Source organism: Heterodontus francisci, chromosome 18 (assembly GCF_036365525.1).
Source record: "Heterodontus francisci isolate sHetFra1 chromosome 18, sHetFra1.hap1, whole genome shotgun sequence".
NCBI classification, from domain to species: domain Eukaryota; kingdom Metazoa; phylum Chordata; class Chondrichthyes; order Heterodontiformes; family Heterodontidae; genus Heterodontus; species Heterodontus francisci.
Window position 1 is genome coordinate 11,129,642 of NC_090388.1, and position 16,347 is coordinate 11,145,988.

The 16,347-nt window shown below is 43.7% G+C and overlaps 1 protein-coding gene across 9 annotated transcripts in view; it reads right to left on the reverse strand.

Annotated features, from left to right (window-relative positions):
- LOC137379439 (protein mono-ADP-ribosyltransferase PARP11) overlaps nucleotides 1–14,247 on the reverse strand; it is a 30,744-nt gene extending 16,497 nt beyond the window's left edge. For 3 of the 9 annotated variants that reach the window (XM_068050255.1, XM_068050256.1, XM_068050254.1), the window contains exons 1-4: nucleotides 13,861–14,108; nucleotides 10,846–10,989; nucleotides 5,157–5,277; nucleotides 2,028–2,103 (exon numbers count right to left, since the gene is read on the reverse strand). In XM_068050255.1, the coding sequence (XP_067906356.1) occupies nucleotides 2,028–2,103; nucleotides 5,157–5,277; nucleotides 10,846–10,965 (317 nt within the window). In that variant the 5' untranslated portion in view covers nucleotides 10,966–10,989; nucleotides 13,861–14,108. The other 6 variants (XM_068050259.1, XM_068050258.1, XM_068050260.1 and 3 more) reach the window with 6 other exon arrangements.
- Between the last annotated feature and the right edge of the window lie 2,100 nt (nucleotides 14,248–16,347).

Genomic DNA, 16,347 nt, shown 5'->3' on the forward strand with positions numbered 1-16,347 from the left:
CCAATACGTACTCTTTCATAACCTTTCATAATCCTGAAAGCTTCTCAAGTATCATTCCTTAATCTTCTCAGCTCTACTGCAAAACCCCAAACAATGGTAAATTATTTATCCCTTGTAACATCTATGCAGCACTTTTCCACTGTTTTTAAATATCCTTCTGTTTTTGTATTCTACTATGAATACAAAAAAGGATTCTATTAGTCTTTTTATATGGTCGATCGAAGGTTTTTAAAATTTGTTCTTGGGAAATGGGCAATCACTAAGGTAATATCTATTGCCGGGGACACTGAGTCAACATGTGTGGGACGGCAATCATAGGTAAGCCAGTCTGGCTGCAGATGGCAGATTATCTCCCCAATAAAATATTATTCAACCAGTTACAAACGGAAGGACGTTATGATACACCTGTATAAAACACTGGTTCAGCCTCAAATGGGAGAGTATTGTGTCTAGTTTGTTTTTAGGGATGTGAGCATCACTGGCCAGGCCAGCATTTATTGCCCATCCCTAATTGCCCACAAGAAGGTGATGGAGAGAACCATCTTGAACCGCTGCAGTCCATCTGGTACAGGTACACCTACAGTGCTGTTAGGAAGGGAGTTCCGGGATTTTGATCCAGTGACAGTGAAGGAACGGTGATATAGATCCAAGTCAGGATGGTGTGTGGCTTGGAGGGGAACTTGCAGGCGGTGGTGTTCCAATGCATCTGCTGCCCTGGTCCTTCTAGGTGGTCACGGGTTTCGAAGGTCTATCTAGGGAGCCTTGGTGCGTTTCTGCAGTGCATCGTGTATATGGTACACACTGCTGCCACTGTGTGTCAGTGGGGGAAGAGAGCGAATGTTTGTGGATGGGAACTTCAGTTACGTGGATAGGTTGGAGAAGCTGGGGCTGTTCACTTTGGAGAAGAGATCAAGAGATGTAATATAGGTGTTCAAGATATTCCTCCATCTATAAAGCCAAGGGTCCTGTATGCCTTTCTAACAGCCTTCTCAATGTGTCCCAGCCACCTTAAAGTTTTGTGTGTGGAAACCCCAAGGTGTCACTGTACTTGAACCCCCTTGAAAATTATGCCATTTCATTTATATTGCCTCTCCATGCTATTCCTCCAAAACGCATCACTTCACACTTAGAGATCCAGCACGGACAAGATGAGCAGAATTGCCTCCTTCTGTGCTGTAAGCATTCCATGATTCTCTGCAATTGTTCGGTGAGACCAACAGGAAAATTCCCTGCTTTTTTTTTTTTTGAATAGTGTCACAGTATGTTTCATGTCTACTGGAACAGGCAAAACGGAATATCATTTTCACATTGCAGCCAGATGATGACACTGCTGACGATGCAGCACTCCTTCAGTGCTGGTTTCAGCCTAGATTGTGTGCTCAGGCACAGGAATGGAGCTTGAACCCATTGCCATCCAATTTAAAGACAAGCATTCTGTTGACTAAGCTGAAATGACACACACCTCTGGTGCTTGTTTAATCCCAATACTTTCCCCTCTGTAAAAACTGAAGTTAAGTTCCTATTTAGTTTCTATGCCATTCCTGTATTCTATACAAGCTTGTACTTTCAACCCTTACCTTGACGATCTTATAATACTAATAGTCCAACAGAAAGCCTTTTTATTGCCCTTTATGTTTTATGTGAATTTTCTCTTGTACTCTCTCGGCCTTTCTGATCCTTTTTCATCTTTCCTACATTGTTTAGATTTGTCTGGCATTCATTTTTAATATCTCCCTGTAAACAATAAATGATGTTTTCTTCATTGGTAAATTCGATCTAATCCCAATATTCCTAGCCTTCAATATATTAACTTGCACTCACCCCACCCCCTGCCGATATATGGTTCTGTTCCCTTCTATTTAACCCACAGGCTACATAGTGTGTTACTTGATGGGTGAAAATATTTATTTAAAGGGTTTAAAAGACTGAGATCACTGTAGATTTGTCAATAAATAAGCAATTTCCACCCGATTACTGGAAAATGTTCACATTATTTCTCCAAATTCTGGGTGTCAGATAATACCAACCTGAAGGAAGTGACAGAGAAAGCCGCACGCTTCACTGGCCGCTGCTTCCCTGTGGCTATATTGGTTTGTTTCATTCCTGCAACAGAAATACATTCTTATCAACATTTGCAATTTGCCAGCCCAAACATGACAATTAATACAACATGAACTTGGCAGGTCTATCTCCAAAACCACAGTTTGTCCTAGAGACAAAACGAAGAAAAATTACTTAAGAATGTGTCCTGGGTTGATCTGAATAACAAAACTAGGGATAAGTGAACCAGTCCTTCAATGCATTTGCTATTTCAATTACCTCTTACATTTCCAGTAAAAATGTGATACATGAACTACAAAGGCATTAGTCACTTTCCCTAGTGCCTAGCAATTTTGAAAAATTCCATCTGCAGAGCTAAAAGCAGCAGCTGACCAAATGCAGGGAGCTGTGAAAATATAACATTAAAAGCAAAAATGTAAATTGTCAAATAAAAGCAGAAAATGCTGGAAATATTCAGCAGGTCTGGCAGCATCTGTGGAGAGAGAAGCAGAGTTAACGTTTCAGCTCTGTGACCTTTCATCAAAACTGGAAAAAGTTATAGATGCAACAGGTCTTAAGCAAGTACAGGTGCAGAATAAGATGGAGGGACGGGGGAAGAGAGCAAAAGGGAGGTCTGTGATAGGGTGAGGAGGCAGGAGCGATTAAATGAGGCAAGTCCAACAGCAGCACTGAGAACCACAACAATACAAAAGCAAGATACTGGAAATCTGAAATAAAAACAGGTCAAAGACCCTTCGTCACAACTGGATCTGATGAAAGGTAATCAACGTGAAACGTTAACCATTTCTCCACAGACGCTGCCTGACCCAAGTACTTCCAGCATCTTCTGTTTTTATTTCAGATTTCCAGAATCCGCAGTATTTGCTTATGTAAAATCATGGGATGCGTGAAGAAAAACAGGCTTAAAACGTAGGACTCATCAGGAGAGAAGCAATAATGTGAAGAATTAGAACGAAGCACATTAGGGTTCCATTATGCTGCAAATGAAGTAGTGGAATATGGAGCACAGTTAGGTTGTTTGAAGCAGCTGCATAGTGGAAACTAGCTTCTATCTTGCAGAAAAAAAAAACTGGCAGAGGCAGGAAAAAAAGTTACCCAGCCAGAAGACAAGGAGCTGTTTCTACCTCTGGGATCTCACTTAAATTTCTCAACCATTTCAGCTTTATGTTGACAGTAGTTTGTCAGCATCAAAATTCAATTTTTAACCCCTTCCGTTACTCCATAGAGCTTATGCACAAAACTTGCACATGTCCCCCCTCTGTCATTTAAGTGCTGAGTTGTACTAAGGCAGCAAAGCTTCTGGTACCATATCATATCATACCATATACCAACTTCATTCCTCTCCCCGGTAACAGACTGAAAAAGGCAGTTCACAACCTAGACGTCCTTGAGCTGGTATTTGACGTATGAGGCGTATTTGAACGTGAGCTGACCCTCCACCCCATATCCTTTTCATCACTAAGACTGCCTAATTCCTCCTCTGTATATTGCCAGTCTCCACCCTTGCCTCAGCTTGTCTGCTGTGAAACCCTCATCTTTGCCTTTGTTACCTCTAGACTTGACTATTCCAATGCACTCCTGGCTGGCCTCTGTAGGGGAGAATGGCATAGGGAACCATGAGATACTTGGCGTAACTTCGGTCCCTGTAACTTGAGAAAGCTTGCCTGCTAGACACACGAATTATATGAATACCTAATCAGAAGGTAACAAGCTCAGGAGGTAGACACCCAAATCATATGAATAGCCGAAGAATTCTATGAATAGGGTAATCAAGAGGGTGACGAAGTGAATAATATAATCAAGGCAGGATGAGATCAGGGAAGGCAATAGATGGGAGATGATGCAATTAAGAAACAGTTTATCAAGTAAACCTGTAAAACTGCATAAAATGACTATCGGGACAACATACTAGCAGAACACCTACAACCATTCATGAGAGTAGGACTTCGCCTTGCATGCTCGTAAATAAAGATCACTCATTTGTACAAGACATCTGACTCGCTAGGCATTTTTGGGTACCGGGGCAACCCTTACACCTCCCACATTCTACCCACCATAAGCTTGAACTAATTCAAAACTCTGCTGCCTGTATCCTAACTCGCAACAAGTCCTATTCACCCATCTCTCCTGACCTACATTGTCACTTGGTCCAGCAACACCTCATATCTAAAACAGTTGTGTTCAAATCTCTCCATGGCCTTCCCCCTTCCCATCTCTCAGACCTACTCCAGCCCTACAATCCTCCGAGATCTGTACATTCATCCAATCCTGATCGCTTGCGCATCCCCGATTTTAATTGCTCAATCATTGGCACTGCCTTCAGCTGCCTGGGCCCCAAGCATTGGAATTCCTTCACTACACTTCTCCATCTCTCACTCCTCCTTTGAGATGCTCCTTATAACACTCTTCTTTGACTAACCTTTTGCTCATATGCTCGAATATCCCCTTACATGCTTGTGTCAAATTTTGTTTGGTAACACTGCTGTGAAGCACCTTGGGACGTTTTACTATGTAAAACTACATGACATAAATGCCAGTTATTGTTGGTTTATGCAGGAACCAAGACTGTGAATGCTGACAGACCATATAGCAGTCCGAGATATCACAGCAAGCTAAACCTTGTCTGTACTCAATGTCCACACACAAGGATGCACAATATTCCCAGCAGGTTGACTGGAAGCAGTCAGCAGTTGGAATACAAACTCTTTTCCCATCCCCAGCCTAGCATCTCTCCTACCAGAAAAATGCTGGAAATACTCAGCAGGTTTGGCAGCATCTGTGGAGAGGAAACAGAGCCAACATTTCAGGTCACTAACCCATCAGATCATCAAGCTGAAACGTTAACTCTGTTTCTCTCTCCACAGATGCTGCCAAACCTGCTGAGTATTACCAGCATTTTATGTTTTTATTTCAGATAGCCTGCATCTGCAGTGAATAGCTCTTCTTCTGTCAGTCTGGCTTAATGTAGACAAGGGATTCAACTGGGATCTCTTCAGGCTATTCTTTACTCCAGCTTGATTTCCAAGCATGTTCCATTGAAATCTTAGATTGCCACTGAATCAATCTTTATTTGCACATTAGATAGGGAATGTTACCTTGGAAATCTAACGTGTAGTTGTATTTTGCAGTGGAAAATGAAAGACTGCCATGTGGATTCATCCTGAAAATCATTTCAATATCTTCACTGCTCACAGAACATGGAACATTGGGGTCCCTCTGAAATAAACATAAAAATTGCTAAGAGAACAAAATGGATATGAAGCCCTCACTTCAGCACCACCCAAGTTATCTTAAGACAGATAAAAATTGCGAAAAACCAATCTTTCTGCAGTGACATCATTTTTCAGATGTCAAGTGACTAACAGAAAGTGAGCTTTTAAATCTAAAATTCCCGCTAACATGATTATAGAAAGAAAAGTACATTATCATTTATTTATAACAAAGATTTAGGATAGTAAAAGAAACTTGGAAATGAAAATAGATTCATAAGTGGAATACAGAAAATGGCAGGAGAGACAGTTCTCTCTCCTGAAAGTGACCTTTGTATCATAAGGTTAGTAATGGAGAGAGCAAGGAACAATCTAAAGTAGAACTTCTAAATTGGAAGAGAGCTAACTTCAATGGGATGAGAGAGGATCTAGCCTGGGTAAAATGGAACCAAGGATTGACAGGAAAAACTGCAATGGAGCAATGGCTGATCTGAGGAGGAGATGTTTCAGGTACGGGTAGATACATTCCAACAAGGGCGAAGGGTAAGGAATCAAAGCCAGGACTCCTTGGATGACAAAAGAGATAGAGAATATGATGAAACAAAAAAAGGAGTATGATGCATGTCAGGTGAATTCTTCAAACGAGAACCAGGTCAAATGCAATAAGTTGAAAGGGGAAGTGAAGAGGAAAATACGACTGGCAAAAAAAATGAGAACAGAATGGCAGTTAATGTAAAAAGGGAACCCAAAAACCATCTACCAGCATGCAAATAGTAAGTGGATAATAAGAGGTCGGGTGAGGCCTGTTAGGGAAAAAGTGGGTGATATATGCTTGGTGGCAGAGGGCAAGGTTAGAATCCTTCAGGAGTGGTTAGTATCAATGTTTACTAACATTTACTAATGTTAATTATCAGTAGAAGTGTAGAGGAAATGGATGAGGTGAAAATTGATAGCCAGCCTTTCTAGTACATCTTGCCTATGCTTAGAGTGGGTAAATCGCCTGGTCCAGATGGCTTACATCCCAGGTTGCTAAAGGAAATGGGAGTGGAGATAGTGGAAGGGCTTGCCCTAACCTTACAGTCTTCCCTAGATATGGGGGCTGGGGGAGTGCCAGAAGATTGGAGGGTGGCAAATGTGACACCCTTATTCAAGAAAGGTCATTCATAGTAACTGCAGGCCAGTCAGTTTAACATCTGAGGTGGGTAAGGTTTTGGAAACAATAATCAGAGAAAAAAATCAACAGACACTTGAAAAGGTTTGAGTTAATTAGGGAGAGCCAGCACAGATTTGTAAAAAGCAGATCGTGTTTGACTCATCTATTTGAATGTTTTGATGTAACAGAGAAGGTTGATAAAGGGAATGTGGTGGATGTCATCTATATGGATTTTAAGGAAGTGTTTGACAAAATACCACATAAAAGACTAGTTTTTAAAAAAAAATTGAGGCTCATGGAATAGAAGGGTCTGTGTCAGCTTGGATAAGCAAATTGGCTTAAGGACAGAAAACAGCGAGTTGCAGTAAATGGCTATTTTTCAGACTGGAGGATGCTACACAGTGGTGTCCCCCAAGGTTCAGTGTTGGGACCAGTGTTTGTGTGATGTATATAAAAGACTTGGATATTGGAATAGAGAGTAAAAATTTCAAAATTTGCCAATGATACCAAACTTGGAGATGTGGCAGACAGTGAGGATGATACAAAATTGACTGCAACCGAACATAGATAGGCTAGCAGAATGGACAGACAAGTGGCAGATGGAATTCAATAGAGAGAAATGTGAGGTGATGCATTTTGGCAAGATGGACAGGGTGAGACAATATCGACTAAATGGTACAGTTCTGAAGAGTGCACAGAGACAGAGACCTGGGGGTTCATGTGCATAGATCTTTGAAGGTGGCAGGACATATCAAGAGGCTAGTTAGCAAAACATATGGGACCTTGTGCTTCATAAAAAGTATTGAGTACAAAAGTAGGGAAGTTATGCTGAACCTTTATAAAGCTCTGGTTATGCTACAACTAGAGTATTGTGCCCAATTCTGGCCACTGCACTTCAGGAAGAATGTGAGGGCCCCTTGAGAGGGTACAGAGGTGATTTATCAGAATGGTTCCAAGAATGAGGGATTTTAGATACAAGGTTAGGTTGGAGAAGCTGGGGTTGTTGTCTGTGGAGTAAAAGGAGATTGAGGACAGATTTGATAGAGTTGTACAAGATTATGACATGTTTAGATAAGGTAGACAGAGAAAAGCTGTCCCCATTAGCTGATGGTACAAGGATTAGGGGGACACAGATTGAAGGTTTTGGGCAAGAGATGCAGGGATGGAACGTGAGGAAGAACTTTTTTTTTTTTTTTATATAAACGTAGCGAGTGGTAATGACCTGGAACTCACTGCCTGCAAGGAGGGTGGAAGCGGAGACTATTTCAAAAGGAAACTGGATGGGCACTTGAGGGAAATAAACTTACCAGGGCTACAGGGACAGAGCCGGAGAATGGGACTGATTGAATTGCTCTATGGAGAGCTGGCATGAACTCGATAGGCCAAACGGTCTCCTTTTTTGCTATTATGACTCTACAGTATTACCAAGCTTCTCTACCCAGAACCAGAATATTTTATGAAATTTCCCTATGATCTAATGAAATCCAGTTTGCTGGATACTACCCACAATGCTAAATCGAATCATTCGCCCATTATACAGACAACTCATTTGCAGTGAAACTCCAAATTTGACCTATAAAGCACAATGAGATGCACTTCAGGAATTAACAATCCTGCAGCGCCAATAACCCACTATCATTTTCCTTACTTATTCAATCCACTGATCAGGAATACTCAGTCTGCAAGCTCCTAATATCATGAAATTATGTTGAATAAAATTTTTCTGCAAGGTGTTTCACACTAATAGGAACGGCGAGCATATATAACAGAAAATATGGAAGAGATTAATAATAGAGCAATATATATTCATGAGACATCAGATCAGCCCCAAAAAATTGCAAAAATTATTTTATATGCCACTTTAAGATAAACATAGGTTACAATAGAATTTACACGGAAATTCTAAAATGGAAAGACTCTTGGCCCATCCAGTCTATGGTGGTGCTTCTTCTCCACAGGCACAGTATACTAATCCCAGCTACTCGCACGGTTCCCAGATTCCTTTATCCAATTTCCTTCAACACCCTCTCTAACCTATTCTTCCATGTGACATTTGGGCTGAATTTTATGGGGCCACCCTGAAGACGTGTTCAGAGGCAGGGGGGGGGGGGGGGCCCAATAGCAACAGGAGGCAGGGAATGGAGGGCCCATCACCTCCCCATCGCAATGCAATTTTACCAGAGCGGGATAGTTCGATGACAGCCTCCCTGCCTAGAGGCCAATTGAGGCCCTTAAATGGCCTATTACCAGCCACTTAAGGGCCTCTTCCTGCCACTGTTGAGATTTAACCAGCAGCAGGTGGGCCTCTGCCACGTGGGGAGGTCACCCAGTGAAACAAGGGAAAACCTGCACCTCCCTGAACCCCCTCCCCTGCACTAAACGCTTCAGAGCCCCCCTCTCCCCCCTAGGGTCTGCCAGTCTGACACCAGCAACCCCACCTCACCTGGGTTTGGCTCCAGCACTGGGCCTGGGGCCAAGGTTTCCACAGTACCGGCAGTGGCCACCACTCCTGGTGGCACCGCCAATACTACCGAGATGCCGGCCCTGTGATTGGCCGGCAACTCTTGGAGGCTGGATCTCCGTTCTTCAAGGGACAGCGACCCTGGTGCTGGACACTTAAGTGCCAGTCGATTGCCTGGGGTGGGGGGGGGGGGTTGGAAAGAGAGGGGGGCAGAGTGTGTCCCAAATGGCCGAGGCAGGGTTCTCCTTGCCTTTCCTCTCCCAATGCCGGGCGCCCTGCCGGCCCGACAAAATCCAGCTCAACTGTCTCTGCTTCAATCACAAACTCCGGGAGTGAGTTCCACAGCCACACAACCCTTTGTATAAAAGACGTCTCCTGCACTTTGCCCCATGTCTCTTACACTTTATCTACAACCATGCCCCCTCATTCCAGGTCCTTTCAGGATGGAACAGTCTGTATGGATGAACATCGTCCCATCCCTTCATGATTTTAAACACCTCTATCAAGTCATCCCTCAATCTCCTAAGGCGAATACCATAGCACACTATTGATGTGCTCCCCCATGAAACCAAAGACTAAATTGGCAACCACATTCCTAACCCTAACTCAATCCATAAAGGTTATAAGGATAACTGTTTTGGGAAATGGAACAATTCACAGCAGTGCTGTTAAACAGGAGCCAGGAGATTTGTTGGGGCATAACAGAGGGATCTTTACTCTGCACCTAACCCAACCTACACTGGGCCTTGGATTGCTTGATGCTCACATGCACGAGGACTAATGTCTCCACACCTTGACACTAATGAAAAAATTATAATTGTCTGAGAAAAAACATGTAAATTATGTTACTCAATTTGAGATGCATTAACAAAAATCGCTAATTAACATTATTTTCAAAAATGCAATTACTACTTAGATTGAAAAATATATCTATATATATGCGCTGAAGGAGGATTTGGTAAATCTAACTAGAGGTAATATGAAAAGGTAACATTCTATTTAATTGGAATAATGACACAGGCAAATTCAAAGTGCCTACATTTTTAATTTGATACAAGCCAGACAGTTTTTCAAGATGACCTCCTGGCCTTGAGAACCAGACTGTACTTTATACTTGCTGAAAGTCAAGGATAAAGTACTAAGCATGAAGTTATCACAAGAGTAGCCAGTGCCAACATTAGCTAAAACACTCTTTAACTTCATTAGTCTTCCAGTCTATAAATATGGGTAAACTGCATGACATTAAATGTCTAAGAAATGAACAATTCAGGCTAAATTGGGCTTTTCATTAGCTTTACAGGAATAGGTTACATGGACAAAAATCTGAATTTCTCAGCTGAGACACAACTGACATTTAAATAGCACCTTTAATGTAATAAAAGGTCACAAGGTGCTTCACAGGAGCATTATAAGACAAAATAGGATACTGAGCCACACAAGGAGATACTAAGTCAGATGACCAAAAGCTTTGTCAAAGAGGGAAGTTTTAAGGAGTGTCTTAAAGGAAGAAAGAGAGGTGTAGAGAGTGAAATCCAGAGCTTAGGGCCTAGGCAAATGAAGGCATGGCCACCATTAGTGGAGCGATTAAAAATCAGAGCTGCTCAAGAGGCCAGAATTAGAGGAGCCAAGAAGGCTTGGAGGATTGTGAGGCTGGAGGAGATTAGAGATAGGGAGGGGGCTAGGCCATGGAAGGATATGAAAACAAGGATGAGAATTTTAAAATCAAGACATTGCTCGACTGGGAGTGAGCAAGTAGCTCAGCGAGCACAGAGGTTATAGGCAAATGGGACACAGGCAGCAGAATTTAGAATGAGCTCAAGTTTATGGACGGTAGAACATGGGAGACCAATACAGACATTAGGATTTGTTTTCTATGATTCTCTTCAATCTTATAATGTTGGTTCACTTATCATTTGAACATCACTGCATCAGCAAGTAAGGAAAGAAATAAAATAGCACACCTCAAATATGTGCCATTTTCCACATTCACCCAAATAGTACCAGTTCCACTGTGCATCAGATGTATCCATTTCTTCCACCTTGTCCTCCTCCATCATTGAAGCATATTCCTCTCCAGCCATTGTTTAAATCACTATGATAATTAGCTGCAATTCAAAATAATGAAACTATTACTGAGCTAATAAAATACATACATCCTAACGCCATGCCTCAGTTATGTCGAAGGGTGGGCGTTAATTCACAGCCATCTGTTTTGCACAGCTAAAATCGGGGCTCAGCCTCTGAATTTTGTACAAGGATTTATTACTCACCAGGTCCGTTGTAAGTGCACCCAACATCATTTTGAGTTGGTTGCAGTTTTAATTGTCCAGGATACCTGCCTAAAACAGGTGGCTCCTGAGCCCAAGTCAGGATCCTGCTGCCAATTTCAACTTCCTGAACACTGCTTTCACCCATTCTAAAACCCACCCACAAATCCTAGGACAGGACAGTTGGAATAGATGTCGTACTGGTCTTTAAAGGGCTCCTCAACTTAGACAAGCAGCTGGTTCATTGTATTAGGCTGCTGTTGAGCTGTTACGTCTATTTCTGGCTGAGGGAGCTGCAACAGCTGACCGCAGAAATTGTGGCTTTTTTTGGAGCTGAGGGTCAATTTTTGTACAGAGGGACCTGCACAAACTCTGGCAGCAAGATGTGCTATTCAGTGTTACAGGGCAGAAGAATCAGGAAGAGTAAGAACAGCAAGAAAAGGCTAAAGGGAGAGCAGGAGGTCTTACTACACATGGGTTTACAGGTCCTCCTGTTAAGTGAAGAGCAGGCAGTCTGGCTGCTCTGCTTCACCAGGGAGGCTGTTTTTTTTTTTTTATTTCCAAAATATACTTTATTCATAAAAATCTGTAAAAATTACATTGCCAAACAGTTTCCAAACAGCACCAAAAAATACAAACATTGCAAGGGAGATCAGTTTCCTTCAATACTGTCATGAATTTCTTCCCAACCCTTCCGTTTCACAATTGTCATGTCAATTACAGTTTTACATTTACAGCAATTCAGAATATTAACGATACAGTTCGAGGGGCTTCCCATGGTTCCAGCCCCTCAGTCCAGCTTGGTGGGGGAACCCTACACTGTGGTCTTTCCCCATTGAGCCTTTGCTGCGGCAGCCCCAAGCTTTAGTGCGTCCCTCAGCACGTAGTCCTGGACCTTGGAATGTGCCAGTCTGCAACATTCGGTGGTGGACAACTCTTTGCGCTGGAAGACCAGCAAGTTTCGGGCAGACCAAAGGGCGTCTTTCACCGAATTGATAGTCCTCCAGCAGCAGTTGATGTTTGTCTCGGTGTGCGTCCCTGGGAACAGCCCGTAGAGCACAGACTCCTGTGTTACAGAGCTGCTTGGGATGAACCTTCACCAGGGAGGCTGTTACATCACCTGTTGTATCACCAACTGCAACCCGCACCAGGTCACATACATCACCACAACAGAGAATGTGGGCCTGAATTTCTACACCTTCAGGTCATCCCAGGCTGCAACATTGACATTAGTCAGCTTGCAGTGCACGCAAGCACCAAGGTCATGGACAGGTTCTCCACCAAAGCAAACAACTTCATCTCCTTCCCTATGGAGACAGCAAAGCAGTAAGACAGGGCTCTGGTCAAGATTGTGGGTTTTCCCCAGGTGCACCCACGTAGCCTTGCTCCATATAAAGACCCCAGAATATACATGAACAGGAAGTGCCTCCATTCACTCAACATGCAGTTCATCGCTTAAGTTTGCACCTGGAGCTCAGGAGATTGGTGCAATGGGCAAGCTTCAGCCTGGAGCTAATTCTGACCCGTTGCAGCAGATGAACATGCTGCTAACTTCCAATGCGTTCTCTTTAAAACTTTGATTTTAATTTGACTTGTTCAATTTTTTTTTACTCATGTCACAGATTAGCATCCTGGTGGATTCCAACCACCTTTTCCACAAACCAAAATAATCTTTCCCCGTTAGAATCTTTCACTAACTACAAGTTCAGAGCAGCACAGTTAAGTGGGAACACATACAATGAGGTACAGTACCAGCCTGCATAGAGATCAAACAAGCAAACATTTAATCTTTAAATCCTTCACTGTTACTGGGTCAGAATCCTGGAGCTCCCTTCCTAACAGTATTGTTGATGTACCTACACCCAAAGGATTGCAGAAGTTCAAGAAGGTTGCTCACCACCACCTTCTCAAGGGCAATTAGGAATGGGCAATAAATGCTGGCCTAGCCATCACTGCCCACATGAATAAATAAAAAAACAATTAGACCTGGATTGAGCTGCATCCACTCCAAGATTCTTAGCTAAAAGCAGCTGTACAGCTGACAGTGCAGTTTATCAGGATGTATTGCTCACACGGTCAAGTGAAATAACAAGACAACGGAGTACGGTGTACAGTTCTGGGCACCACACCTTAGAAAGAATACATTGGTTTGGAAATACTGCAGTACAGATACAGTAGAATGTTACCAGGGCTCTAAGGGTTAGGTTATGAGGAGAGATAACATTATCTAGAGTATATTCCCTGGAATATAGAGAGTTAAGGAGAGATTTGATTGAGGTTTTTAGGATTTTGAAAGAAACTGATAGGATGGATAGAGAGAACTTTTTTCTTCATGGGGGAACATTACCTTAAAATTAGAGCCAGGCCATTCAGGAGAGAAATAAGGAAACACTTCATGTAAATGGTGGTAGAAGTGTAGGACTCTCGCAATAAGCAGTAGATGCTAACTCAATTGATAATTTTAAATCTGAGAGTTATAAGGTTTAGAAAGCCAAGGGTAATGAGCAATATGGAGCCAAGGTGAGTGGATGGCTATAGATCAGTCACGGTCTCAGTGAAAGGCAGAATAGGTTGGATGGGTTGAATGGCCTCTTCCAGTGTTCCTGTTGCAGGAGTAACATATGGTTATATCTCTGACGCAGGGGGGGGTTCCCCCTGACTGGGGGAAGGGAGTTCCCTCTACCTTGTTCCTGGGAATGATGCACTCACCCTGAGCTCTGCCTCTCCGGCAGGAACTCTCTCCGCCCAAGGCCGCTGGGCCCTGGCTAGATAAACCCTGAGGAAGCCCGGCCGGGCCCAGCTCTGCTGTCCGGCGCTCCTGCCCATGGGGGAGGAAGGGAGGGGGTTTCTGGCGGTTACACTCCGTTAATCAGCTGCCCGGCTCCGAAGGGCCCATCCTCGCTCGTCCCAGTGACTAACCGCGGGGACCCGGACGCAGCTGCCCGGCCCAGAGGGCGACGCACCGTCAGTCTCTGCAAGCCCGCTTCCGGGCCGGTTGCCCGGTTACGCTCCCGTTTCCGGCCACGGTTACCTGGTTACGCTCCCATTTCTGGGATGTACAGGGAGAGTTCACTCACCCTCGCATCACAATCACAGCCAGCGCATCTACCAATGGGAGGAAACCTTCTCACCCTTGGCCCCGCCCTTAACAGGCTCCGCCCAACCTGGCAGGCCCCGCCCCTACACAGGCATCGCCCATCTGGGCGGGCCACGCCCCAATACCAGGCACCGCCCACCCTGGCAGGCTCCGCCCTAGTGGCAGACCACACCCACTCTGACAGGCACCACCCTCCCTGACAGGCTCCGCCCCTCAATGGCACAACTCATCCTTCTGCCACAGGCCTGTTCATCAGCCTCCAGGGTGGAATTTGCCCGCGTTTGCCCCCAAACGGGCAACTATGAGTCAGGGCCTCCTTCCTCAGAGAATATTCCAGGATGGGGCTAGGGCTATTCAATTTATTCTTTTAAGATTCCTCATCCCACATTAAAGTTTTACTACAGCTTTGGGCCAGGCCTGAGAGCTGGGCTATACTCCTGATGGGATTTCATTTCTTGGCATTACTTGTCCCATGACAATAAGAAGCACGTCACGATCAAAGAAGTGTCCAAAATCATGAGGGACAGAGGAGAGAGGGAGAAACTGTTCCTGTTGGCGGAAGGGTCGAGAACCAGAGGACACTGATTTAATGCGAGAGGCAAAAGAAGCAATGGTGACATGAGGAAAAACTTGTGCACAGCGAGTGGTTAGGATCTGGAATGCACTACCTGAGTGTGTGGTGGAGGCAGACTCAACCGAGGCCTTCAAAAGTGAATTGGAGGAGAAAAGAATTGCAGTGCTATGGGGGAAATGGAGCTAAATGAGTTGCTCTTGCAGGGAGCCAGCATGGACACAATGGGCCAAATGGCATCCTTCTGTGCTGTATCCATTCTATGAGATAATGTGCAGGCAGCAAGGGGACCGTCCCCTCTCCAGTTTTTTTAGTTTCACTACCAGTTGCCACTTTGTTTGGCTCATGCTTTCCATTTCTGTTTACCCAGTTTTACTTCCATTATCCATCCCACCTGGAGTTATAGTTGTATTTCAAGGCATATGTTAATTTCTTACCAGAGGATACATCTAGTTGAAAGAGCAGTCATGCTTAAAGTCAAGATAAGGATCATGGTAGAAGGCATTTTAGGATAAGCGTTTTAGACTAGGATTCAGGTTCTTAGGGTAAGGGTTTTTCGTTAAAGTGGAGTTATCCAGTTTGGTACAAAAAAATAAAAAAGCATCATAATATTTGAATGGTGAGAGGCTGGGAAATGTTTGCATTCAGAGGGGCCTGTGTGTCCTTGTACAGGAATCACAAAGTTGACTTGCAGGTACAGCAAGCAATTAGGAAGGCAAATGGTATGTGAGCTTTTGTTACAAAGGGATTGGTGTACAAGAGTTAAGAAGTCTTACTACAGTTATACAGGGCATTGGTGAGGCCACACCTGGAGTACTGTATGCAGTTTTGGTATCTTTACCTAAGGAAGGACATACTTACCCTAGAGGGAGTGCAGCAAAGGTTCACTAGACTGGTTCCTGGGATGAGGGGATTACGCTAGGAGGTGAAATTGAGTAGACTAAGCCTATATTCCCTGGAGTTTAGAATAATAAGAGGTGATCTAATTGAAACACATACAATTCTAAAGCGGATTGACAGAAAATGTTTCCCCTGGCTGGGGAATCTCAAACACAGGGTCATAGTCTCAGAGTAAGGTGTCGGCCATTTAGGACTGAGATTAGGAAAAATTTTATCACTCAAAGGGTTGTGACTCTTTGGAATTCTCTACCCCAGAGAGCTGTGGATGTCAGTCATTGGGTATATTCAAGACAGAGCTCGATAGATTCTTGGGCAATAAGAGAATCTAGGGATATGGAGAAAGTACAGGAATTGAGGTAGAAGATCAGCTATGATCTTGTAGAATGCCAGAGTAGGCTTGAAGGGCTGAATGGCCTACTCCTGCTCTTATTTTGTATGTCCTTAGTGTTCAGTGTTAGGATTGGGATTTTCGTTTGGATTGGAGAGAGAGGTTTAGGGAACTGCCCAAACCAGAGAGGCCGGGTCCTTGAAATGAACAGAGGATTCTGAGGAAGAGGATCAAGATAATGACGAACCCGAATAGATTATACTGGCCACAAGAAGTTTGAATCCTGTGATGAATTTGTTA